Below are 25,412 nucleotides of genomic sequence, written 5' to 3'. Positions count from 1 at the left end.
AATTAATCAAATTACTTTAAGAACTCCCACTTAGATAGACATCTCTCTAATCATCTAAGTGATCACGTGATCCATATCAACTAAACCATGTCCCATCATCACGTGAGATGGAGTAGTTTTCAATGGTGAACATCACTATGTTGATCATATCTACTATATGATTCATGCTCGACCTTTTGGTCTCATTGTTCCGAGGCCATATCTGCATATGCTAGGCTCATCAAGTTTAACCTGAGTATTCCGCGTGTGCAAAACTAGTTTGCACCCGTTGTATGTGAACGTAGAGCTTATCACACCCGATCATCATGTGGTGTCTCGGCACAACGAACTATAGAAACGGTGCATACTCAGGGCGAACATTTATACCTTGAAATTTAGTGAGAGATCATCTTATAATGCTACCGCTGAACTAAGCAAAATAAGATGCATAAAGGATAAACATCACATGCAATCAATATAGGTGATATGATATGGCCATCATCATCTTGTGCCTATGATCTCCATCTCCAAGGCACCGTCATGATCACCATCGTCACCGGCTTGACACCTTGATCTCCATCGAAGCATCGTTGTTGTCTCGCCAACTATTGCTTCTACGACTATCGCTACTGCTTAGTGATAAAGTAAAGTAATTACATGGCGATTGCATTTCATACAATAAAGCGACAACCATATGGCTCCTGCTAGTTGCCGATAACTGTGTTACAAAACATGATCATCTCATACAATAAAATTTAGCATCATGTCTTGACCATATCACATCACAACATGCCCTGCAAAAACAAGTTAGACGTCCTCTATTTTGTTGTTGCAAGTTTTATGTGGCTGCTATGGGCTGAGCAAGAACCGTTCTTACCTACGCATCAAAAACCACAATGCAGTATAGTGATTGCTTTTTGATCTTCAGACAAAACCCTGTTCATTGAATCCGATTCAACTAAAGTTGGAGAAACTGACACCCACCAGCCACCTATGTGCGAAGCACGTCGGTAGAACCAGTCTCACGTAAGCGTACGCGTAATGTCGGCCTGAGCCGCTTCATCCAACAATACTGTTGAATCAAGAATCAGCTAGTGAAGGCAAGCAATATGAATATACCCACCCCACAACTCCTTTGTGTTCTACTCGTGCATATAACATCTACGCATAAACCTGGCTCGGATGCCACTGTTGGGGAACGCAGTAATTTCAAAAACATTCCTACGCACACGCAAGATCATGGTGATGCATAGCAATGAGAGGGAAGAGTGTTGTCCACGTACCCTCGTAGACTACAAGCGGAAGTGTCATGACAACGCGGTTGATGTAGTCGTACGTCTTCATGATTGACCAATCCTAGCACCGAAGGTACGGCACCTCCGCGATCTACACACGTTCGGCTCGGTGATGTCCCACAAACTCGCGATCCAGTAGAGCTTCGAGGGAGAGCTTCGTCAGCACGATGGCGTGATGATGGTGATGATGATGCTACCAGAACAGGGCTTCGCCTAAGCACTGCTACGATATGACCGAGGTGGATTATGGTGGAGGGGGCACCGCACACGGCTGGAAACAATCAACTTGTGTGTTCTAGGGTGCCCCTTGCCCCCGTATATAAAGGAGCAAGGGGGAGGTCGGGCGGCCTTGGGGCGTGCAGAGGAGAGGGGGATTCCTCCTCCTAGTGGGAGCAGGACTCCCCTTTCCTAGTTCAACTAGGAAGGAGGAAGGGGGAAGGAAGGAGAGGGAGGAAAGGGGGGGCGCCGCCTCTCCTCCTTGTCCAATTCGGACTCCCAAGGGGGGGGCAGCCCTAGGCCCTCTCCTCTCTCACCCACAAGGCCCATGTTGGCCCATTAGTTCCCTCGGGGGTTCCGATAACCCCCCGGCACTCCGATAAATATCCGGTGACCCCTGGAACTCATCCAGTGTCCGAATATAGTCGTCCAATATATCAATCTTTATGTCTCGACCATTTCAAGACTCCTCGTCATGTCCGTGATCACATTAGGGACTCCAAACTATCTTCGGTACATCAAAACACATAAACTCGTAATACTAATCGTCACTGAATGTTAAGTGTGCGGACCCTACGGGTTTGAGAACTATGTAGACATGACCGAGACATGTCTCCGGTCAATAACCAATAGCGGAACCTGGATGCTCATATTGGCTCCTACATATTCTACGGAGATCTTTATCGGTCAAACCGCATAACAACATATGTTGTTCCCTTTGTCATCGGTATGTTACTTGCCCGAGATTCGATCATCGGTATCTCAGTACCTAGTTCAATCTCGTTACCGGAAAGTCTCTTTACTCGTTCCGTAATGCATCATCCCGCAACTAACTCATTAGTCACTTTGCTTGCAAGGCTGATAGTGATGTGTATTACCGAGAGGACCCAGAGATACCTCTTCGACAATCAGAGTGACAAATCCTAATCTCGATCTATGCCAACTCAACAAATACCATCGGAGACACCTGTAGAGCACCTTTATAATCACCCAGTTACGTTGTGACGTTTGGTAGCACACAAAGTGCTCCTTCGGTATTCGGGAGTTGCATGATCCCATAGTCATACGAACATGTATAAGTTATGGAGAAAGCAATAGCAACAAACTAAACGATCATCGTGTTAAGCTAACAGATGGGTCAAGTCAATCACATCATTCTCTAATGATGTGATCCCGTTAACCAAATGACAACTCATGTATATGGTTAGGAAACATAACCATCATTGATTCAACGAGCTAGTCAAGTAGAGGCAAACTAGTGACACTCTGTTTGTCTATTTATTCACACATGTACTAAGTTTCCAGCTAATACAATTATAGCACGAATAATAAACATTTATCATGATATAAGGAAATATAAATAACAACTTTATTGTTGCCTCTAGGGCATATTTCCTGCACTTAGAGTGTGCCTAAAAGTGTCTTCCTCATGATTACAAAAGGTGGAAGCTAGGAGGCGGCCGTCCGACCCAAATTTCGGCCGGTTGCCCGCACGACTGTATAATCAACGTCTCTAGACTGTCCAGATATTATCCATCAAAAAGTCAGTCGTCTTCCTCCCTGAAAAATCCTCGTCTCCCCGATCCGATCAAACCTCCTCTTCCCCACGGGCGTCCTCCCCCACCCCCGCTCGCAACACCTTGGACTCGCTGCCATAGCACCCAATGACCCATGGTCGCCGCAACTCGGCCCCCACACCACCCATTGGTATGCAACTTTTTTCAACGCGGGTTCCAACTTTTTGCACCATCGGTCGCAGCAAAATCTTCCAACAGTGTCAACTTGATTCGCCGGTTCCAGCTTGCTACTTCGGTGGTAGCTTCTCCCAACGCCGTTGGAATCTTAGTGGTTGTCGATTGCAACAAATTAGTCATCCACGACACGCCTCTCTGTCGTCGTAGAAGCACTTCCCATTCCCTTGTTGCAACAAAAATGTCTGCCAGTTCCAGCTTCTACCCTACCGGCTGCAGCCCTCTTAGGCACCGCCATCTCTGCTGCAGCTCGATGATTCGATACCACAACATCGCTCTCTCCGATTGCAGCAAAATAAATGTCCAGTTGCAGTGTCATTGCCCCGTGGTTCCAACACCCCTCAACATCGGCCGCCGCGGGTTGCACCTTTGCCGAGTCTCAAAAATGGCGGGTCGTGGCCGGTACGGTCTCAGCGTGGGCGTGGGGTTGCCGTTGCAGCTCCCCGTTATGGATGAAAAAAGAGGGACAAGAGGGCACGGCCATGGCGGCCGCCTGCAGCGTGAATACCTTCGTACCATGTGTGCGACATGGACTCGCAGCATCGGTGAGCGTCACGGGCGGTTGATGTGTGCCTTACACCGGTCATCGACGACGAGCGACGGTGCATAGGGGAAGAAGGATGGCGCGCGCAGGTGATAGTGACAAGAAACTAGCGGCTGTGGTGCACATGATGCTCATGGAAAGGATAAGTGAGGGGACCAGTGGAATCTTTTACTCTTTTTCTTTGTTTATATGAGAAATTATCCCAAATGACAAATGAATAATATAAATAGTTAAACAGTTAACTAGCCTAAACTTTTTATCATAGTACTTTGATAAATTAAGCGGGTGAGTGGCTGGAATCGAACCCGTACCTTCTCCTTGGCAAGGAGATATTTTACCATTGAACTTCGCTCGCTACGGTATATATGCAAAACAGAACTTACACAAAGTATATCATATGCAAACCAGAAATACGATATGATATTGGAGCACCTGAACTTGGACAGCAAGGAAAATATGTGTGGCCTCGCCTCGCGTGCGGTCTTTCTGAGGCGTTTGGACGTATAAGAGCATCTCCAGCCGCGCCCCCAGCAGGTCCTCCCCAAGCGTTTTTGCCGCACCGGGGCCGAAAAATCGGCCCAGTCACGCCCCCAGGAGCCCGTTTTTCATCGGTTTGGGCCGAAACTAGCGCTGGCGGACCCAGACCGAACCTAGCGCTCCGGGGCGAGTGGTTTTGGCGCGAAAGCGAATGGGCCCATCGAGTCAGTGAGACGCCGCTTCATCGCCCTCATCGCCTCCCGCGGGAATCAATGCGAAGGCTGCCATGCCGGTCAGCCTCCATTGATGCCTCTCATGGGCGGCGCAGTGAACGCGCAGCGACGCACGTCCAGCCACGTGTCGCCCGTCATGCAGCCCGTCACCGCCCCGCTATGGCTATAAAAGGCGCCCTCCCCGTCGGTGGACGCCACAGCTCTCATTTCCCCCCTCTCCGACGTAGATAACAACACTCCTCTCTTCCCGCTGACGAGAAACATGGCCGACAGGTACCCAAACGACAGCGCAGCGGCGAACGACTTTGGCCGCCGCCACCTCCAAGAGTAGGAGGCGCGCCTGCTCTACGATGCCGAGTACCCGGCGCCCCCCGAACATGCAGGTGCTGGGGACGTGGCGGCTGAGCGCTGGCGGTGTACCAGTGCCACCGGTGCCCGAAGGAGCGGTGCGGCGTGCCGAGATCACCCGCATCCGCTCTTTCATGATGCAGGCGCAGAGGGACGAGTCGCGCTACGCCGCCGACAGCCACACCCTCTGGACCATGTAGTTCCAGCCACTACTAGGAAAAGGCCTACTAGTGGCGCACCTGTTTTGCCTACTAATGGCGCACTATAGGTGCGCCACTAGCACCACGCCATTAGAATTTTTTACTAATGGCGCACCACGCAGTGTGCCATTAGTATAGCCCATGGTGCGCCATTAGTATGCCTCGCAGGAGGGCATATTTACCCATGTGCTTTGGCACACTAATGGCGCACTAGTGCATGATGCGCCATTAGAGTCCTTTTTGCAGTGCGCCATTAGTGTTCTGAGTGGTGCGCCACTAGTATGAATATTAGGGATTTTTTTCTTTTCTGATATTTTTCACAGGTTACAAAATTTATTATTGGACAGAATGTAGACAACACCACACAACAACAGCAGATTCATCGAATACAATAGAAGATTAGTCTCCGAATACAATTCATCATATTAGTCTCCGAATTCAAAAGACTGAACAAAGATAGAACATTACAAGTCTCGAGACCACGAGTAGCGAGTTTGTCTTCACATTACAAGTCGATATCGATCATCTAAACTACCATCACATAGAAGAGAGTTGCGGTCATCACGATGAGCATCATCGCGATGAAACTGGTCTTCATCCGGTTCCTCCAACACTCCCTCTTCTCTCCCGCTAGATAGCGCGCGTATCTAGATTCCGTCTCCGCCCTAGTGGTGTACCCTTTGTAATTGTTACCGCTGAAACGGTGAACCTATCTCCGACACTCCTCCCAGTCGTTGTAGACTCCGGGAACCTTACCCTTGTACACGACATACGACGGCATCTCTATGCACTAGCCAAACAAAACGTTAGTAGCAATTCACAGACAATACATAAGCAATATATAAGTATGCAACAAAAGGATCGGAAGAGAAAAGCAAGACATTAACAACATGATTCATGGTCCTACTAATAAATAGCATCAATTACATCTAACTTGAATGACTGTCCAAACCAAAGAGACATACAAGTTCATTAAAGTTTAATTACAACATGAGCCAATCGATGTTTCAGAACTACACATAGCATCACTACTTTCGACTCGACTCAAGGGATCGGAGCGTGGATGAAGCCGTCGTCTCTTGTGATGGTCATGAAATCGCGGGCGTTGTCGGCCTGCATTTGTAGTGTTGTGTCTATCTCACTATTGGACGGTTGATATCTGACGTTGAACTGCCCCGAGGTACGAAGGACATCTTGATGGATGATTTCCGCAAACTCCGACTGGATACGAAAGAATTCTTGTCTGATGTCCGCGTCCTGGATTGCCGACAAGCTCGCGGCCCAATCTTTGAGATTATTTGGTAGCAGAAGGTGATTATGGTCCCGTACGATCGCCCGCATGTGATGGAGGGCGTAGTAGGCATCCTTCTGACCGCCAGGCGGCTGCTTGACGCAGCAGAACATCGTATTGTGGGCGAACACGTGCTTGTCGTACCTACAAACTGGCCTGGTGAAGGTGCCTCCAGATCTGGCGTAGCCGGGGAGAACATCATCAAGAACTTTCTTGATATTTTTGTAGTCTTTCTTCGACTGACGGTCCGAGTCGAAATACGTGGCCATGGAATATTTCGGGCTTAAGATGATGAGTGTGCAATGTGTGTCACTGCACAAAACACGAAATGTTAGAAAAAAAAGAACGATCGAAATCTAAGAAATCATATGTTACGGGGTGGTGAGGGGATGACTTACTCGGGAAAGTAAGGCACAAGGAAGTTATCCTTATCTGGGTTTGCCAGAAGGACGCCTTCGAGGTAAGAACTCGTGACTTGCCGGTCCCCAGCGCTGCCCAAGATCTTGGCACGCATGTAGAAGCGGTCGACTATCACGATGTCTGGGGTGTTGTCTCTAATGATCCGCATCTCCATACTTAGCGAAAATAGCCGAACGAAGGTGTAGTGCAGTGGATGAAGGTTAAACATAGCGAAGATGTCATCAAACCGTAGGACGATCGTACCCCCAATGGCGTTATCCACAAAGCCCTTGCCCTCTGGCACCTTGGCCACAAAAACCGGCTATGCCACATCATTCTCTGAGAGACGCCGCTTCTCCAAAGAAAGAACACTGTCATGCAGACTCCGCATAGTACCGGTTGCAGCATTGAGCAGATTAGTCGGTAGCATCGGCCTACCCGCCACATGCACCCTCCTCGAGATATCCTTAGGTGAAGGTGGACCGTCCTGAGCACGGATGGTACTCGGTGCCGGCTGGCTGGCACCCTTGTTACTCTTTCTTTTCCATCCCTTCTTCTTCTGCTGTAATGGGATCGAGTTCTGCTCACAAACCGCCTTCTTGAGTGTGTTGGGGCTGATAATATTTGGCACCTCGGCTATCAGAGGCTCGGTGAAGGCGGCAGCTGGAGGCGTCTCCTGAGAACTGAACGCCAGATGATGCCTATTGCAATTTGGTTTCTCCGCGGTACCAGCATGATCGCGGTCGTCTTTTTCAGGGTTGGGTTCTTGAGAAGGAGGCCCAAAGAATTCGTCACCGTACCCATGTTCGGCAAAGTACTTATCGACGTTGGTAAATGTACCGTCGTCGTTGTCATTGTCGTCTGGATCCTGTGCCATATGCATGTTCGGATCCTGTGCCATAGGGATGTCCGGCATGTCCGGTAGCGTTGCGGCGGTCTTGCCATGGCTTGGCACCGGCACGACTGGCGGTGTTGTCTGTGGGGTGGTGTCCCTCGTCCCCAAACGAATCTGGCTCTTCGGCCAAAGTAGGGGCCAGCTTACGCAGGCGCTGAGGGTCATCACATCATCTTCGTCGGCCCCAGCGGGTCGAATCGGAGGTAACAACTCGTTGAAGCCTGGCAGCACCCGAACCAGTTCAACCCTATACATGGTGGGTGGCATCGGATTACCGTGGAACACGGGGTTGCCCGGTTGAACGATTCTGCCCTTGGCGACATCGATCAACTCGCCGCCCACGAAGTGCAGGAGAGTGCATGGAATGTCGGCGGCGCCCTGCGAAAACATGTAGGGTGTCAGGGATGCCCACTCAAAGGCAAGGAGATGAAGTCATCGGCCGAGAGGCTTAATTAGTTACTGTGATGGCGTCGAGCTCGGCTAATGTCGAGGCACCGCCAACGGCGGGCGTGCAACTGACGGAGGGGCCGCTTGCTGCCGAGGTGCCGGCCGGCGTACACCTGGGTGCATTAAGCTCTATTGCCGTGCCGGCATCGGAGACACCAATACCGCCTCCGCTGGAGACACCAATGGCGCCGCCTGCGCGTTGTGCGAGTTGCTGGCCGTGAAGCTGGGAACCGAGGGCGGCCCCTGTTGGCCGCCTGCAATCCACGTCGTCAGCCCCTGAATCAAGGTAGGCACAATGGCGGTGAGCATCGATCCCAGTTTTTGTTGCACTTGCTCTTGGACAATCTTCGAAATCCGCGCCACTTGTGCCTTGAGTTCTTGAACCTCGCGCGACTGGCTTTCCGAGCTGGTCTTTCTCTCCTTTCGCCCACCAGCGTTATAGTATGACGACCATTTTGTGGACAAGACTTTGACGGCCACACGACCAGCTGACGACGACTTACTGAGCTTATCCTTGTTTTTCATTATGTTCAACGCCCTATTTAGAGTGTTGTCCCAAGGGGTGCTCTGAGACGACCCCGCGCTACTGCTTTCAGTCTCCTGCGGAAGGAATGTGAACCATTTAGAAATTTGGCTTCATTAATTAGAATGCAACCATATGGAACTAATTACGCGGGGGTGTATTCCTTACCAGAACAAGCTCAAGCGCCCTGGTCTTCAGATCCGTGGTAAGCTCCTTTGTTACCGGGTCCTCCTTGTACCGGGCCCTGACATAGTTCCTGGTCTGCTTGTCACGGTATTTCTCGAAGCGGGGTGGTAGGCCTTGCTCGGCATGCTCCGCGTCCTCCTTGTCCCATATAGGCTCTGCCACTCTGTAACCGCCGAGACCGAGTTTGTGTTCCCCTAAGTTCAACTCCCGCATTTCTTTCCCCCACTGACTTGATTCGGAGGTTGCGCTGCTCTCGCACCTGATCTTGAACTCCTTGTAGTCATCTTCGTTGATCGAAGATTTTTCGCCTTGATCTTCTCATAACTATCACCTTTGTCAATCATTCTCTTCACCGCGCTTCTCCAAGTAGACATGGTCGTGCTCATCGTCGTGAGGGCGGCACTGTTCACTTTATTCCTTGAGAGGCGTGTGTTTTCAAATTCAGCGGGGAACTTGTATTGTTCGTGCAGCTTCGTGAAGAGGAGGTTGCGCAAATTCCCTCGGTCCTTATGCCTTACGTTCTCGGTGTTGATCGAGATGGTGCTTCGGAGAATGCACCCGAGCCGAACCGAGTACCCCTTGACTATTTCTTTGGGCGTCGTTGGATGCCCGTCGGAGTTCACTTCAGTAAATTCCTCCTTGACGATGCGGAGCACGTTCAGGCGTCGGTCCTTCCGTTGCCTCTTCGGTTGGCTGCCATCTGTGCGTGCGCTGCCATCATCAGTGGTGGCATCCTCGGCGGCACCATCAGTGGTGTCATCCCCGACGCCACTAGGGGTTGTGTAGTCAGGATCGGTATCTTCCGCGGCGTCCTCATAGCGGTGAGGTTCTTCCTCCATCTCCTGGGACAGCTCCCAGAATGCCTTGCCGCCCGAACCGCCGGCCTCATCGTTGTGGGCCATGTTTCGCTCTAAATAGGAAAAAAGTTTGGTCAAAAAGTTGGTTATTGTCAAGGAACAAGAAGGGTTTGTGAGGAATTATCATGGTCTCATCATTTAGGGTTTGTCGACACCGAGGCATCCTAAAAGCTAAGGTTTTATCATTTAGGGTTTGTCGACGCCGAGGCACACTAAAAGCATAAGCTTTCATCATTTAGGTTCTTATCAACACCGAGGCACCCTAAAAGCCAAGGTTTTATCATTTAGGGTTTGTCGACGCCGAGGCACCCTAAATGCTAAGTTAAGTTTTCATCATTTAGGTTTTATTGATGCCGAGGAATCCTAGGTTGACTTATATATATGGGTATCTTCTAATAATATACCCTATCAAGAAAAGGGAAGCAAAATTTCTAAGTATGGCAGTTGCTTTTTCGTCTGTCCACACATGAATTCATCATATGTGTTTAATGCAGCAAGAATAAAGGGGCAGTTGATCCTACTTAATTAAGTACTCCCTCCGGTCCTTTTTAGTTCACATATAAGATTTGTCTGAAGTCAAACGTCGTAAACTTTGACCAAATTTATAGAAAAAAATACCAACATTCAGAATGTGAAATCAACAACATTAGATGCGTCATGACTTTAGCTTTCATATTGTATAAATTTAGCATTGTAGATGTTAATATTTTTTCATATAAATATGGTCAAACTTTACAAACTTTGACTTCAGACAATCCTTATATGCAGAGTAAAAAGGACCGGAGGGAGTACTAAGATACCTCGGCCCATGCATTAGTCGCAAGTACCCCATATGTCCTACTTTTAGCAAAGTCATGCTAAAATTCACGGAAAATTTCAGCATGACCTTTGCTGAAAATAGGACATATGGAGTACCTGAATTTGCCAGAATGGAAGTTAATCGACATTCCGACAAACTCAAGGGCCTCTCGGGGTACAACAACAACATCACAAGTTGACAAAATTCCCAAGTAGTACAGCAGCAGCATCACAAGTAGTACCAATGAACATATAGTCCAGCAAGTTGAAAAGGCTGAAGTTCTCAGCATGAAGAATCACACAACACAGCACCTACATTATGATGATACATTTGGAGATTGCACATACAGTTTTCACATAAGCATAATTCTTCTGGAGATTGCACATACAGTTTTTGATAGCACAGCACCTATGACAGCACATACAGTTTTTCACATTTGTAGATTGCACATACAGTTTTCACATAGAGCAATGTTCTTTTCATTTCACCTTCCATTTTTTTTTTGCAATTCAACTCACTTCCTTTTCTTATAGTTCACCAAATCAACTACACAATTACACTTGGAAGGCAGCTGTTGTTGCTTTATGGTTGGAGGCTAATTCTGTTGTCTTAATAAATCTCCCTTGCTGTAGAGAAATAAGCTAAAATGATTGTGCACAATAGAAACAATTACTAAGCTAGCAAGTAGTAATTTTATGAGCTGCAGTTAGTAGGTGTGTATATACAGCTTACCTAAAGTAGACTGAAGATTAGCACTCAATTCTCCTAACTCCTTGCATCTAAAGGAGGTCAAAGGTTAGTACTACTCTACCAATCTGCCTATATATGTGTCAAGTGAGGCCTCGTTGATTCATGCTTTTTATGATCAGGTTGTGTTCTGCGATCCGAGTGGCCCTATATACAGGCCATAGTGAAATAACATTAAAGTAGTATTCCTTTGTGAAGGGTGGACCTTGTTCGTTACTGCTCCCAAATGAAATGACACTTTGACATGGCTGCAATTTTCAGTGTCTAATTATCTATAATTTTTCAGTGTCTGCTTAGGAGAAATAGGTTTCAAACTTCAGCTTGCTTTGTATAAGGAGACTAAAAAACTATCTAAGGAGTTCTTCAAGTTCAAGTTACAGCCTGCATGACATTTTCCTACACAATGCTTGTTGTAAACAATTACTTAAAGTAAACACTTTTTTTATCTTAGCTTACTTACAACAGAATGCCTATCTTTTTGGTTTTCCAATTCCTTTTGTTTCATTTTCAACATTGCTCTATTTGTAATTAATAGCACTGTTCAAGAAAATGTGTATATGCAATCTACAGAGATACCGCTGGCCATTGACCATGAAGTAGGGGATACATGTGTGCATGATGATGCAACATTTTCTGATTAAATGCAGTCTAAACTGACTTTTAGACTGATTTTCCATCAAAATTGAAACTGAAAATTACTCTAAAACTAAAACTTTAACTGACTTTTAGACTGAATTTTTACTCCAAGAGTTTTTATATTTAGATCACTTTAACTGAATTTTAGATTGAGTTTTAGATTGAATTTTAAACTTTCTTGCAATATAAGCTTGCAGTACCTTGCATCGAGGAGGAAGAGGAGGGGGATGTGGTCGTGTGGTCCTCGCCGTCTGTGTCCAGCACCTCGGCCTTGCTCCCCTCCCTGGATGATGCAGCGTCCAGCCCCGACACGCCCAAATCTGAAGACAAGAAGAAGAGTGGCGGCGGCGGCGGTCACCGATGAGCCAATCCGGGTCTCCAAGGGGCTGACTGCACACACAAACACACTCATCGAGATTGGTCAGTCAGAGCCGCGGCCGACGAGGGGAGGGACGAAGCGGGAGGCGAATGCAGATGCATGGAGGGAGGGGAGGAGGAGGAGAGGGGCGTGGCTTACCGAGGGGTGCGATGTGGATGGCGTCGAACTTGGCGGTGGAGAAGTATGCGCAAGTGACAAGGAGGAAGCCAGCGACGAGGCCGATGCCGAAGTTGCGCGGCTCGACGGTGCGGCTGAAGGCCTTGAGCAGCCTGACTGTGTCGTGGTGGTGGGCATAGGAGCGGGGCAGGCCATCGGCGGCGAGGACCAAGAGGGCGATTGAGGAGTGGAGGGAACGAGCGGGGGAGGCCGTCGGCGGCGAGGACCGAGACGGCGAGGCGGGGTGCGGGGGTCGTCGGAGCGGCGGAAGGAGGGGGCGTGAGGGTGTGGCGAGGGGGGAGTGGATCTGGCGAGGGAGGGACGAAGGGATCGGGCGACTAGCTATAGGGGGAAGATTACTAATGGCGCACCCCCTGGCGGTGCGCCATTAGAATGTTTTTTATAGCAATGGCGCACCCCCGGGACGGTGCACCATAAGTAATCTTTTTTTAGATAGCAATGGCGCACCAGCCAGCGGTGCGCCATAAGTAATTTTATTATTATTATTTTTTGTTGCATTTAATAATTTTTTAGAAAATGAATATGAATATGAAACAGTAATAAATTTTTATAAAAACAGTAATATTTTTTTAAAAAATATCATCAAATTTGTTATTTGAAAATATTTATGAATATAAAAAAATATCATCAAATTTGTTATTTGAAAATATCATCAAATTTGTTATTTGAAAATATAATCAAATTTGTTTTTTTTGGATTTTTAGTTGCATTCATTTGTGACGGTGGAGCGGGGGAGGGTGCGGGGGGGTCGTCGGTGGCGGTGGAGCGGGGGAGGGTGCGGGGGGTGCTCGACGGCGAGGGGGGTCTGGCGAGGGGGGGGTAGCGATCGAGATGGAGGGGGATCGAGATCGAGTATCCTCATGAATATTCAATATTTTTTCATATTGAATATGAAAAAATATCATCAAATTTGAAAAAATATTCATGAATTCAAAAAGTCCCCATGAAATTTAAAAATATTCATGAGTTCAAAAAGTGCCCATGAAATACAATCGAGAAATGAAGGCTACAATTTAAATACAATCGATCTTAGCTAGCTATCAGTTCACAATCTTCTTGCCCTTCTTTTTCACAAATGGAGTTCTTCTGTGGAACGGACGTCCTTTAGGTAGAGTGGTCATGCTTCTTCTTGTGGTGTATGCTGCTACTTCATCGTCGTCGTCATGTTCCATCTTCGGGTCGCCGTACTTGTCGAAGTCTTGCTCATTGACGACTCCATCCATTCCGATGATCTCCCTTTTGCCTCTCCTCACAACAACACGACTGGGCTTTGACGGGTCGGTAATGAAGAAGCATTGGTCCACTTGGGAAGCCAGTACCCATGGCTCATTTTTCACGGTGACGTTTACGCCCGCGGTCTTGGATTTGGCTTCGGGTATAACCATGGTGGTGAAATACCGGTCTTCTTTTAGGACGCTCTTGGCCCATCTGACACGGAACATCGGGACCTTCTCTCCAGCGTAGCTCAGCTCCCAGATCTCCTTGATCCTTCTGTAGTATCTGTCCTTGTCGTTACCGGTGTAGGATTCCATCGTTACCCCGGAGTTCTGATAACCATCGCTCTTCATGTCCTTGTCCTTGGTATAGAATGTGTAGCCGTTGATATCGTACGCCTCATAGGTCATCAGGTTGTGCTCGGCGCCCTGTGACAAGGCGAATATGAGTTGTTCTTCCGCAGAAGAATCCTCATGTAAAGGGTACGACAAAAACTTCTGCTTGAACCAACACATGAAACATGAGTTGTGCTCTTTGATTATATCTCCGTCCGTCCTCTGTTGGCCTGGTCATTGTACGTCTTCTCAATAAAGGTTTTGTGCTCTACCACCCAAGGATCGACCACGTGTATGTGTTGTAGCGCGACTAGGTTTGCTCTTTCAAAGTCGGTGAGTCGACCCTCGAAGTTGACATGCATTTCGCGGCGACCCTCGCGGTGACCCCATCCAGCGAGCCTGCCGAGGTGCCTGTTGACGGACAGACCAATGGGGTTCTCGATGCCTAGATAATTCGTGCAGTAGGAGATGCACTCTTCGGTCAGAAAGCCCCTGGTTATGCTTCCCTCTGGACGTGGCATGTTGCGAACGTATCCTTTGATGACACCATTCATCCTTTCGAACGGCATCATGCTGTGCAGGAACGTCGGCCCGAGTTGGATGATATCCTCTACGATATGGACCAGCAAGATGCACCATAACATCGAAGAATGCGGGCGGAAAGTACATCTCAAGCTCGCATAGTATCACCATGATCTCTTCCTGTAGCCTTCTGAGTTGCCTCACGCCAACCGACTTCCAAGAGATGATGTCGAAAAATTTGCATAGGCCAAATAGCGTTTCACGGACGTGCGCGTCCATGGTCCCATGGATTGCAATTGGAAGTATCTGCATCATTAGCACGTGGCAGTCGTGAGACTTCATCCCGCTGAACTTCTGCTTCGCTGGGTCTAGGTATCTGCTTATCTTCCCCGCGTAACCATAAGGAAGTTTTACTCCTACGAGGCAGATAAAAAACCGCTCGATCTCCTCCTGACTTAGAGTGAAGCACGCGAGAGGGTAGTCATTTCCGGTCTTCTTGGCCTTTTTGCCTTTGCGATGACTTTCCGTGTCCTGCTTCGCCTCATCATCATCATCATCATTAGTGTGAAGCTTCTCCCTGATGCCCATTGATTACAAGTCTGCCCTTGCTTTAGGCACATCTTTGGTCCTCTCTGGCATGTTGAGCAGGGTATCAAGCAGACTCTTGCACACGTTCTTCGTGATATGCATGATATCAAGGCTGTGAGGCACACGGTGGATCTTCCAGTACGGCAAGTCCCAAAAAACAGACCTCGTTTTCCATACCTTCAACAGCGGCTCTGGCGCCTTTCGCTTCTTTCCCGGCTCTGGCGCCTTTTGCTTCTTTCCCGGCAGTGGGCAATCTTTCCAATTTTTCAACAGCTCGTCTATTTCCTCGCCGCTCCTTGTACGCGGGCGTCTTCGGGGTTCGGTTTCACCATCGAACAGATCCTTGCATTTTCTCCATGGGTCATCATCGCGAAGCCACCTTCGATGTCCCATGAACACGGTTTTCGAAGACCCGATATCTCTATCTAGCTAGCGATACATTGTGTCATCCATGCACCTGACGCATCCAGAAAATCCATGGACCACCTGCCCCGCGAGATATCCGTAACCGAGATAGTCGTGCACCGTCGTGAGCAGTGCGGCTCTTATAGGGAAATATTCTTTCTCTGCGGCGTCCCACGTATTGGCTGACGTTTTCCACAGCGTGTTTAGCTCCTCTTTCAGCAGCCCCAGGTACAGATTGATGTCGTTCCCTGGTTGTTTCGGCCCTTCAATTAGCATACTCATGTGAATGTACTTCCTCTTCATGCACAACCAGGGAGGAAGGTTGTACATCCACACAAACACAGGCCAGGTGCTATGTGTGCTTCTCTGGCTGCCAAACGGATTGACTCCATCGGTGCTCGCGCCCAGCACGATGTTCCTTGGATCGTCCCCAAATTCTGGGTGTTCGAAGTTCAACGCTTGCCACTGGCTCGCATCCTTAGGGTGACTCAGCATCTTGTCTTTTTTATTTATCTCCGGATCATTTCCGTCATCTTCTCGCTTCTTCTCCTCCCTATCCGCGTGCCAACGCAGGAGCTTTGCTAGCTTAGGGTCCGCGAAATACCGCTGCAGACGAGGAGTGATCGGAAAGTACCACACAACTTTTCGAGGAGCTTTCTTCCTCTTCTTGTATCGAGTGACGCCGCACACCGGACATATGGTAGACTCCGCGTGCTCGTCCCGATAAATGATGCAATTGTTCATGCACACATGGTATTTCACGTGCGGTAAATCCAGAGGACACACGATTTTCTTCGCCTCCTCGAAACTGGTCGGGCGCTTGTTCCCCTTGGGAAGACATTCGTGCCAGAATGACATGTTCTCGTCGAAGCATGCGTCAGTCATTTTGTGTTTTACCTTCATCTTCAAAGCCATGAGCGTTACTTTCAGGCGGGTATCCTCGGGCCTGCATCCTTCATACAATGGAGTAACCGCGTCTATCTCCAGTTGATCCAGCTTGGCTTTCTCTCGGGCGGCAGCTCTTGCGTTATCCGTCTGCTTGAGAAGCAGCTCTTGAATATGAGGGTCCTGCACCCAGCCTCCATCGTCGTCTGCTCCGGCATCTTCATCTTCATGATCATGCCCTTCGTCTTGATCTTCCTCATCATCATGTCCGACATCTTCTACATGATGACTGTGTACAGCATCACCGTCGTGATCATGTCCTGGAGATTCTTCGTCTTCTCGCCCGCCCTCGCCGCGGTGGTTGTCTTGCTGCCCTTCCTCATTTCTTGCCCGACCCCCATGGACGACTTCATAGTCATCTTCATCACCTTGCCACCGATAGCCATCCATGAAACCACGCAAGAGCAGGTGGTCCCGCACCTGCCCGGAATCCGGATCCGCAATAAGGCTCTTCAGCTTGCATCTTCGACACGGACATCTTATCTCCATCTCGTTCTTTTGAAGCATCTCGGCCTTCGCGAAGCTCAAAAACCTATTCACGATGTCGTCGGTCATCGTGCGGACCATGGTCGCCTGCGGGGTAGAGCAAAACGATATTTTAGAACCAAGAAAAATTTTGGCATGACTTTCCCTAAAAACAGGACCAAAAAGAATGCATAGTGCCAAAATTCTCGCCGAAACGGAAATGAATCAACATTCCGGCAAAATATTGGCAACTATCGCATTTTCAAATACCGGTACCTGCAAACACAAACATATATGCAACACAACAAACATATGCAACACCACAAACATACATAGATCTAGCTAGGCCATAAAAAGTGCATGTGCACGTTGTTGAAGGGAGAAAAAAAGTAGATCTACAACATAAAGATAGCTTTCCCCTTACTTACCTATCAAAAAAGGTAATTTAACCACTTAATTTGGATGAATCTATGGTGCAAATGAAGTGAGGAGGAGGAGGCAGCCGACACAAGCTTGGAGGAGGAGGTGGAGAGAATAAAGTGGGGAAAGTGAGTGTGTAGGTGTGGCTGTCCAAAATATCTAGCTGGTCCCAGGTTACTAATGACGCACCACCCACATATGCGCCATTAGTAGCCCTGGTTACTAATGGCGCACCAGCTTGAGGTGCGTCATTAGTAGTTTTGCAAAAAAAAGTGGCGCACTGTGTGGCGGGTGCGCCATTACTAGTTTAACTAGTAATGACGCACTCTGCCCTGGTGCGTCATTAATATTTTTGGAAAAATAATAATAAATCTTTTTGTTACTAGTGACGCACCATGTGTCTGGTGCGCTATTAGTGTCTATCACACTAATGACGCACCACATGTCTGGTGCGCCATTAGTGGCCACATCATCTATAGCCCTTTTCCTAGTAGTGAGCGCCGTCGCGAGGAGCAGATCACCGCCACCAACGGTGTCATCCCCCGCGGCTGCTTCAACGCCGACAGTCGACGCGAGTGGTGGGGCGTGCCAGGCCGCACCCTCGAGGCCGTCCTCGACCACATCGAGACCGGCAACGTGCAGCGCCTCGAGTACCCGCAGCGGCCGACCTTCTCTTGCCGCCGTGGTAGCTCTTGGACACCGCGGCGGATGGAGCCGGGGTCGTCCTCGTCGTCGGGTTCTGACTCACCGGCCGCTCCGCCCCGTCAAGCCCGAGCCGGAGGAGATGCCGCTCGGGCGCCGCACCCGCAGCGGTGCCCTCGTCATCAACGAGGGTGCCCGGCCCTCCCCGCCTGGTCCGACTCCGGGGAGGCGCTCCCTCCGCCTGGTCCGGCCGAAGCCCGAGCCGGGGCTGCTCCCGGTGAAGCCGGAGCACGTCGAGATGGCAGCTTCCGATGACGAGTCCGCTCTCAAGTGGGCCAAGAAGGACTACGTCCGTGAGCAGGTCCGCCGCCAGCGCCGAGCGTACAGACGGCGGCGGCGGACGGTGGCGGCTAGGTGTAGTTTAGGCGTAGTTCAGTCGTAGTTTGCATGTTTTATGTACAAATTTAAATGAAGTTTCGCCTAGTTCGTGCAAATGTCGCCGAGCTTGCATATATTTTGTACATAAATCGCCGCACCTGGAGCGATCGGTGGACCGATGACTGAAAACTAGATCGCCATCATACGCCAATCTAGCGCCGGCTCATTTTCAGGGGGCTCTTTTTCGGCGGTCTGGGAGACCGAGTGGCTGGAGATGGTCCAAGCGGGAGAAACAAACATGGCGGGGACGGGAACTACGGCGACGAGGTTGGCTGGACCACGCCTCCCACCACACCAGCAATTGGGCCTGCCCAGGGGCCCACCGTGCACAAGATCTCCCTCCCAAACCACGGACGGACAGATCCCATACGCCACCAGCACTTTTCTCCTCCTGACGTAAACCTTCTCCAACCCTGTTTGTGCCAACTTGCGCCTCCAACCGCCTCCTGTACACCACGTCCACGCGCACAGCCGCGACGGCACTCACGAGAACGCGGCGCTACTTTATTACACAGTTTTACGGCCCAAGTAGTATTTTATCGCCTATCTTTTGTTTCTCGGGGAAAAAGTAATCCTGTTATCTCCTCGCGTCGCCCTCGGCACAATAATAAAAGCGCAACGGCACCCAGCGATCTAGGCCTCCTCCTCGCTCACATCGCCTTACCTCGGCTCGCGTCTGCTACACTTCCTCTCCCGGCCCGGCTAGATCTCGCCGGCAGGAGATGGCGGACGCGAAGCAGCAGCAGGCCGCGGCGCCCACCGGCGTCTGGAAGACGATCAAGCCATTCGTCAATGGCGGCGCCTCCGGGATGCTCGCCACCTGCGTCATCCAGCCCATCGACATGATCAAGGTACGGAATCCTTTTCTTGTTTCCGGCTCACTCGCGGTATACGATTCCGTGGCTGGGTTTGTTGAGTAGCCCTAGATCTGTGGTTGGTTGTGGTGGATGCGCGGGACGCCGAGTGATGGATCGGGTTGATAGATTTCTGCGCATCTCTTGGTTAGATCTGAGTAAGACGAGTGCACCCTCGAGTGAGCTCCCTTAACGGAGGGGAACTTGTTGTGCGCTAGTCTGGGACTGCGGGTGGCTATTCTTGTTTCTTAGATCTGTGGAAACTGTCACATCATGAGTGTAAGTGGGGGTGACACAATCCGTTATTGTTATCTACAGTCAAAACTGCCCGATGTGGTAGCTTAGATCCTCCATGGAGATCCCACTAAATCTGTGGTGTGCTATTATCTTACTTACCAGAAGATCTGTGTGTCGGCGTGGCTTTACTGATTCTTAATGAGTTAGCAATAGTTCGTTGATCTTGAGATGTTGTTCTGTTATTACTATTTGCTGCTGGAATGTTCCAGCATATACATAATTAGTCCACACCACTATGTTTTGGAAGCATCGACCAACATGCCATCATAGTTAAGTGGGTGATTTGCTGGAGAGTTGAGTCGAATGTTATGTCTTACGATCACAACAAATAAACCATGTTAATAGCTTTTGCTGAAACACGGAGATTGTGTAAATATCTATTTCATATAGCTTTTCCTGTTTTTGGTTTCAGGTGAAGATCCAGTTGGGTGAGGGATCTGCAGCTCAGGTCGCAAAGACCATGTATGCTAATGAGGGCCTTGGTTCCTTTTACAAGGTTTGTTCTTGCAGATGTTTTTATTCATATTTTGCAGAACTGTTCTGTGTGTTTTCTGCTGGCGTCTGTACATTTGCCATGTACTAGTGTCAGTTGCTCAGTTCACATGGAAAACACGGCTTACAAACATAAATTAAACGTGTAAATGTTATCTGGTATTCACAACTATCGTTTCTTATTTGTGCATGTTTTCTCACCTTGAATATATTGGAAGAAGATTATAGTAAACATTTACAATCACAAAAAAAGTTGTAAGTTGATATATTGATCATTGTTTGGAATTTGTGAGAACTCAAAAGTAAGAGATCAAGGAAACCCAATCTTTGGGGCAATAGTCACACTGAATCCAATTTTTTTGAAATTTCAGCACATAACCATAGCTTCTATGGCAAGATCTACTAATCAATCTAAATAGTACCATTTGCATCACCAATTATATTCTCATTATATCCTCTTGCAAATCTCCAATTTTGTATAATCATAAGCCCAATTACTTTAATCTTCCTGTGTCCTTGCCATGTGGGCGTGTCTTGTCAGTTTTTGTGATCCCATAAACTGTGGTTATGTGATAAATTTTCCAAAAGCTGGTGTTTTATGAGACTACCACCCAGAGCTTGGGGTTCCTGGATATTCACTCCAAAAGTAAAGAACATAATGTTTTTCTAGATCGAAATACCACATGAAGCATGAGAAACCACAGTTTCCATTCATGCACATTTAAGTAGAGGAATACATCAGAGATAATAAATAAAAATTAGAGTTACTAAGCTTAGCAGTGATTGTAGGAGTCTAATCTTTATCTACAAGTACAACCATTGGATGGGGAAGTACGGAATTGAATACAGATTTTGCATGGCTCAGATCATAAGTATCCCATCCTATCCTCTGTTACATATCTATCTTTCAGACCTTTGTTTTTTGTAAATGATGTTTGTATCGATGATGCTGGTTTTCTAGTTTGATCTGAACACCTCAATGACATGTGCTGGCATTTCACCTACAACAGCACATTATTTTGTGCTTCTTGAATTGGTTTGTTGCTTCAAGTTTTACATTTTTTTTGACAGGGTTTGTCAGCTGGTTTACTAAGGCAAGCGACCTATACGACAGCTCGTCTTGGATCCTTCAGGTTTGTATAACGTGGTTGTTTAATTGATAGAGTACTATAAATAGTCATTGCTTGCACAATAATTGATGAAGCAATATCTAGTTGTCTAGTAGGATCTCTGTTGTTTTGAAATAAATTCATATGACTGGATAATTACCATGAGGTATTATGTCTTTGGCTTGTAGTTTTTTGTTATCAAAATGTTAATTATACTTGGCTGTTGCCATAACTAGAATTAATGTTTATTACATTATAATGTCTGAATCAGCTGTATCGTTATGAAGTTGGATTAGTTCATTTCACTGAGGAAAAAAAGTTTTATTGTTGCATTGATTCTAGTTGATTTATCCTTATTTGGAGTTTTGTATTTGGTAATATTTCTTGTCAGGGTTTTGACAAACAAAGCAATTGAGGCAAATGATGGGAAGCCATTGCCACTTGTTCAGAAAGCTTTTATTGGTCTGACTGCTGGAGCGATTGGCGCATGTGTGGGCAGTCCTGCTGATTTGGCACTCATTAGGATGCAAGCTGACTCGACCCTACCAGCAGCACAGCGGCGTCACTACAAGAATGCATTCCATGCACTCTACCGTATCACCGCTGATGAAGGCGTCCTTGCGCTTTGGAAGGGTGCAGGCCCAACTGTGGTGAGAGCCATGTCACTGAATATGGGTATGCTTGCGTCCTATGATCAAAGTGTTGAGCTGTTCAGAGACAAATTGGGTGCTGGGGAATATCAGACTGTTATTGGTAAGATTATTGTTTAGGATTCTTTCTTTTCGTTGCTGTTTAAGATTCTTTACACTGTTAGGACAAGACGTTTGCTGATGTTCCTTTTATATAGGCCAATCAGTGAACTTACAAAATTTCCTAACTTTTGGTTTGCAGGAGCCAGTGCCATTTCTGGATTCTGTGCGGCTGCTTGCAGTCTGCCCTTTGATTACGTGAAAACACAAATTCAGAAGATGCAACCTGATGCCACTGGCAAGTACCCATACACTGGGTCTTTGGACTGCGCCATGCAAACCTTGAAGACCGGTGGCCCATTTAAGTTCTACTCCGGCTTCCCTGTATATTGTGTCAGGATCGCCCCGCATGTCATGGTAAACGCTGATTAGCTTAGAGCGCAAGGCCTATGGCAGACAATCATAGCCATTTGTTTCCAATCCGTTACAATGCAGCATACTCATGTGATTACTTTTTGCAGATGACGTGGCTCTTCTTGAATCAAATCCAGAAGTACCAGAAGAAGATTGGCATATAAGATCTCCAGTTGGAGACGAGAGTATCAATCCTTATTCGACACATTTAATAACTTTCCAGCAGCTTTGCACTCCCGTGGTTGTTTTTGGTAGACAGAGTTTTAAGCGATTTTTACCGTAGCTTACATTTGCTGTGGTACTCTTGACGTTGTTACAATAATCACATTATTTGTTGTAATTGGGGCAATTTTTTTGGCGGGCATACTTCTGTAGGTTGGGCACAGCCATGAGACAATATTACTACTCCCTCCGTTCTAAATTACTCGTCGCAGAAATAGATGTATCTAGAACTAAAATACATCTAAATATATCCATACCTACGACAAGTAATTCGGAACAAGTAATTCGGAAGGAGGGAGTACCTGCTTGTGCCATCTTGTTTTGTATGGTATGTGCTCAATTTTATCTGTGGCTCGAAAAAATAAATCCTTTCTACCTGTGCCTTGCACCATATTATGCTCTTAAATAAATTGTGTTTTTCCTATCGTGCAACTATTCGACTCCGCCTCACCTAGGCCTCTTGATATTGATGATGATTGTTGTCGTTGCGTGAACTTGCCACTGGGGTTGTTCGGTGGTCAGACGTTGGCATGTGCAGACCCCTCCTTGTTTGAATAGGTACTAGTAAATGTGCCCGTGCGTTGCAACGGGCAAACAAAAAAACTCAAAAAATATATAATGGCCAAATAAAACAATTCAAGTTCATCAAATTGTGCCAATCTGATGTAAATCCTGCAAATCAACTCAATAATTAAGAATAACTCATGCAAGAAAGAGAAACCTGAGCTTAAGAAAAAGAGGAACTTGCACACCATCCTGCTAGAATGTGCTTGAATGGACGCTCCTTCTGCACATGGTCCACAATCGTCTAGTGGAAAAATAAATCAAAAGGTCAATGTTTGTTTACCCACAGGGAGATCAATGTTTTGTTTTAATGTTCTACGGAGAGGTTGTGGCCCATGCCTCATGACAGGGAGATCAATGTTTGTTTTAATGTTCTACGGAGAGGTTGTGGCTCATGCCTCATGACATTTACAAGAGGAAAATTCAAATCATCTCTAAGTGCTAGCACTTAAAAGAAGGTACAGCCTTAGAGGTTCACTCTCAAGTAAAATACAAAATACGTAATCAGACCTGACAATACAACTCAATAGCCTCTATTGTGTAAGCTTGGTTCCCATCCCATGGCAAAGGTGGAGAAATTGCTGAGAACATGTTTGTTAGTTAAGGCCAACATGAAAGAAAACTAATTAAAATATCTGTGCGTTCCTTTTTTTCTGATGAAAGTACTCCCTCTGTAAAGAAATATAAATGCGTTCAGATCATTACTTTACAGAGAAAGTATGTAGCAAAAATGCACGTGTGTTGCAACTGGAGGAAAACAAATCACACGCCTTTAACCCAAGCTGTGATTTTAGGCATGAAATTATATTGTTGTTCATCATTTACAAAAACTGAAACATATAAGTATTCTGATGTTCTACAGATTGTTATAAGTTGATGGTCATATTGAACAGCAAACTTGTGTGCCTTTACTATAAAACATAAGCTATTTCAAATATGAAACTTGGAACGTAGCTTGACAAAAGTTGGAAGAGTCCAGTCAGGCTAGACATGGATTGGCATGGAGACTGAAAGACCAATCTCCAGTACAGGTGCGATAGCAAAGACCATGAGATTCTTATTTCTTTCCTTGAAATTACCAGTTCCGACTGTTTAATTATTTATTTACTATAAGCAAGTGAGTAGATATGCAAAATAAAGGGAGAACAACTCTATAATCGTACTATGAAATGACCAGTAATGTTTTCCGGATCACAAAATTCAGAAACATGACACTGAGTGGATGAATACCCTAAACACTGACAAATTTATGGCTATTTTATTGTGAACAGTTAGCTCTTTGAAGTGTAGTTCCTGATCAGTTTAGCAACTGAACATGGATTGAGCATATTTATTATCTTTTTAATCTGCTTTAGCTTACAATTTGTACTGAATATAGTTCATCAGAATTTAACACTACATGGGAAACTAAACTGAACGAGACCTTGTATGTAAAGCGTACCTGATGCCTTGAGCTTACTACATAAATGTAGAGACAAAAATATCAGGCATAAACTGGTTAAATTGCAAGACTTCTGACTGATATATATATTGAAGCCCTGTCGCCAGAATAATCTATCAACTTCTGTTCCACCTGGCTCAGATCGGCTTCAGTGTAGATCGCATTGTACTGGATAATCCCCACGAAATCAAATGAACCATGGACCCTTGCCTACTCCTTAGCTGTGAACACCGGCAGCTTGGAACATCAGGTACACATGTTTAAGGTGCAGATCCAACCTTGAATACACTTGTTTCATCATTTGGATTTTCTAAATAGAGGTAACAGTTTCACCAGAAAATTAGAACGTGTCTCAGTCCGTTGTACGCATGACATCAGACAGGTTCTGGGCGGAGGCTCATGAACAGTAGAACAAGTTCACCAAATATGGATTGATAGTGAAAACACTAAAGAAAGAATCGAAAGTGTTCCTTGGCCATTACAAATCCATGTACATGAGGGGGGGGGGGGGGGCACTGCTAGCAGCTAGCTCATAGTTGTCGATGCTTCTTGCTGCTCCTGTTGTCCTGCCTCAATCACATGTGCATGTAACCAAAGAAGAATCGGAGAGATAAAATTAAGGGCAGAGAGCATGAGGACGATAAGAGAACATGCGTTGTTAAGCCACCATCGGCCCGAGCGCCATCAGCAGGCCGCACACATCAAGCTCTCCATCGCGCCACATCAATCTTCATCGGGAGGAATCTATGGTCTGCCTTGTACTGCAGGATAGCCAGAGACATTGATGAATTAATACACACGAGCCATGTTCGTCAACAAATTCAGTCCGTAGAACAACAAAACACCACTTATCCAAGCTAAAATAAATGGTTTGAGAAAAATAGAATCGATGTTGTGTACAGAAACTCTTAGCTGATCACACTGGAACTGTGTCTTTTACTTGGTTCTCAAAAAACAAAATAGTACCCTGAAACAT

The 25,412-nt window shown here is 47.0% G+C and overlaps 1 protein-coding gene across 1 annotated transcript; it reads left to right on the top strand.

Moving 5' to 3' along the window:
• Positions 1–18,904: 18,904 nt before the first annotated feature.
• On the top strand, positions 18,905–22,822 carry LOC123041637 (mitochondrial dicarboxylate/tricarboxylate transporter DTC). The gene is made up of 6 exons (XM_044464226.1): positions 18,905–19,205; positions 19,918–20,001; positions 21,069–21,130; positions 21,498–21,859; positions 21,998–22,212; positions 22,317–22,822. Exons 1-6 carry the CDS (start codon positions 19,077–19,079, stop codon positions 22,371–22,373), a joined length of 909 nt encoding a protein of 302 aa, XP_044320161.1. The 5' UTR covers positions 18,905–19,076; the 3' UTR covers positions 22,374–22,822.
• The last annotated feature ends 2,590 nt before the right edge of the window (positions 22,823–25,412 follow it).

This window comes from Triticum aestivum, chromosome 1A (genome assembly GCF_018294505.1).
Source record: "Triticum aestivum cultivar Chinese Spring chromosome 1A, IWGSC CS RefSeq v2.1, whole genome shotgun sequence".
Classification (NCBI taxonomy): domain Eukaryota; kingdom Viridiplantae; phylum Streptophyta; class Magnoliopsida; order Poales; family Poaceae; genus Triticum; species Triticum aestivum.
This window is presented reverse-complemented; position numbering and strand designations above follow the sequence as displayed.

Excerpts from the sequence above, each read along its gene's own strand:
- LOC123041637 (XM_044464226.1), top strand. The coding sequence starts at position 19,077 with ATGGCGGACGCGAAGCAGCAGCAGGCCGCGGCGCCCACCGGCGTCTGG. Across the intron at positions 21,860-21,997 it reads GGAATATCAGACTGTTATTG|GAGCCAGTGCCATTTCTGGA; the intron begins GTAAGATTATTG and ends TTTGGTTTGCAG. Across the intron at positions 22,213-22,316 it reads GGATCGCCCCGCATGTCATG|ATGACGTGGCTCTTCTTGAA; the intron begins GTAAACGCTGAT and ends TACTTTTTGCAG.